This window comes from Orycteropus afer, unplaced genomic scaffold (assembly GCF_000298275.1).
Source record: "Orycteropus afer afer isolate SDZICR_OR568_19922 unplaced genomic scaffold, OryAfe1.0 scaffold00182, whole genome shotgun sequence".
NCBI lineage: Eukaryota > Metazoa > Chordata > Mammalia > Tubulidentata > Orycteropodidae > Orycteropus > Orycteropus afer.
This window is the reverse complement of record NW_006921769.1, coordinates 2073480-2075915: the sequence shown is the minus strand read 5'-3', so window position 1 is coordinate 2075915 and position 2436 is coordinate 2073480. Positions and strand designations below refer to the sequence as shown.

At 40.4% G+C, this 2436-nt stretch overlaps 1 protein-coding gene across 1 annotated transcript; it reads right to left on the bottom strand.

Annotated features, from left to right (window-relative positions):
* Window positions 1-669: 669 nt before the first annotated feature.
* TMEM200A (transmembrane protein 200A) lies at window positions 670-2145 on the bottom strand. Its single transcript, XM_007947362.2, has one exon. The coding sequence runs from the start codon at window positions 2143-2145 to the stop codon at window positions 670-672; it is 1476 nt and encodes a 491-aa protein (XP_007945553.1).
* Between the last annotated feature and the right edge of the window lie 291 nt (window positions 2146-2436).

Sequence of the window (2436 nt, the reverse complement as noted above, 5' to 3'; positions counted from 1 at the left end):
TGTATTCTGTCCTATCGGGTTGCTCTGAGTGGGAATTGACTAGATGGCAATGGGTTAAAACATAACTGCTGTTGAAAACACATTACCTAGAACTCTGGGTACAAGTTACAACCAACTTAGCTACAATTTAATCAATTCATGTTATTTAGCTCACACAGAAACTACATTTTTCTCCTTTTAAATAATTTAACAAATTCGATATAAAAGCAGTTTTTCAGAAAGTCACATCCAAGGAGTTGCATTCATTCTCATAAATAAATATTAAGTCTTGGGCCTGAATTTGAATTTGTACTTCTAGTTCATTCTTAGGTAACCTATCTTTTCCATACTGGACACTTCATTCTGTGAACATGACAATCAATGAAAGAACTGAAATGTCAAGGAGAAAAAAGAAGCTTTGATTTTGATGCAAGTATTCTGCACTTGTATTAGTAAGAGATCATGCTTCAAAAGAATGGAAAAATAAAACCATACGTGTGAATATAAAATACTGCAGTTATAAGTAACCCAAACATATAACCATCTTCATTACAGAATTAAGCATCCAGGTCTAATACACTACAAACCATTTGATCAAAAAGGCTTTACAACCAATGCTTTAACAAAGAAACACCTCTGAAAATAGTTTTCAATATATATATTCTTGTAAAATAATAATTTTTAAAAACATTAAAACCTTGTTTCAGAAGTTCCTCGCTTTAGGTTGTTACTCAAAAATTCATCATGTTCAAAACTCAAATTATTGTGAGATCTTGAAATCATAAGAAGCTTCTCCTTATTGGTAAAGTCTTTTTTGATGGCAGCTTGGGGCACAAGCAACCTATCCATCGGGTCCTCTTTGTTCTCTAGTTTCACATACCCTTTACTGTTGCTTCGATCCAACCGAGGCCAACTTGGGTGCTTCCGTTGTTCTGCCTGAACAGTGAGGGTGGAGGGACCCCGGTCCAAGTCTAAGGATTTTGAGTGTGAGGAGAGCAAATGTAAGGAGGTGTTGGACCCAAACTGTCTTCTAGCAGCCCCAGGAGACAAGAGCTGCCCAGCCGCAGGTCCCAGGGCCACAGAGGACTTGTACTGACTCGACAGGGACTCCCCAATGGAGTTATTCCTTGGGAGCACCATGCTGACTGGCTGGAAGGATTCACTGGTATTGGGTACAGGGACGACCAGTGAATCCATTGACAGATTCACTGACCTATTTTTAAGGTTACCAGCATCCTCAGTGATGTTATCTATACTGGGCTCATCAATAACACAGTTATTAAGTTTGATGACAGGCAATGTAAAAGCACTGATGGATGATGACACAATTGACTTTGTTTCACATTTCTTAGGGCCACTGGTCTTATCATCAGTTGCCTTGGAAGAAGGTGGACAGAGGCCAAAGACGGAGACAGAGCTGTCAGAGAGCAAAGGCGGCATAAGATGCCCAAAGCTCTTACTTTCATTTAGAGTAAGTTCATCCTCTTCCACAGAGCTGTCCACCCGAAAACTACCCCTAAAACCTGAAAAAGGGGCCACTGTATTCGCTGCCAGTCTCGAAGCACAGGAGCTCCCATTCTGTTTTACTTCTGTTTCTCCCATCAGACCAGTGTACATGCCATTCATATGCTTTTGCTCCTTGATTCTTAGGGTGTGGATGTCTATGACTGTGGAATAGATGTCCCTCATATGTATGATTTTGGTTTCTTTGTCACGGTTTTCATGAAGAATGGCATTTGCACAAATGAAAATGAAAATCCCAATCCCCATTGTGAAAGGGCCAAGCATTTTCATTTTATCAGAATGTAAGTGCTGCTCAAAGAAGCGAACCACCACACCACCTTGGTTTCGAATCACCTGCGTTTCATTTGTTGATAATGTTGTCTCAGCATCTATAAAATGTTCTTTTTGGGGCCAATATCCAAGGACTGCCATTGCGATGCCTATAATTGAAATAAGGACTCCTAACATGAGGAAAAAACCAGATGGGGAATAAAGCCGAATTTTGCCACGAACCACCACCACATCAGCTCGGGGCCGACGCCGGACTGGTTTCTTCTCCTGGGCAGCAGGTGAGGGGCTGAGGTTGAAAGGATGCTGCGATCTGGCAGAGTCTTGCCTTTTCAAGGCAGCCAGGCCAGTTATCACTCCACCTGTTGCTATCATAGCGTGACGTTTTATTCTGAAAGGAGGAAAAAAGATGATGAAATAAATATACTCATGGGTTTATCCATCAATTTAATTCAACAGTTGTTTATTTGATCACTACTATGTACTTGATACTGTGCTAGATGCTCTGGAAAGATCAGAGAAGAAATACTAAAATCTGCTTTCTCAAGGAGATTACACTCTAGATCTATCAGTCAGATGATGAGTTTACAAAAATAAACATGACACCAAAAAGACATTTTCTGTGAATGATCAGAATTCCCAGGTGTATAGTAGAGCTGACAAGGG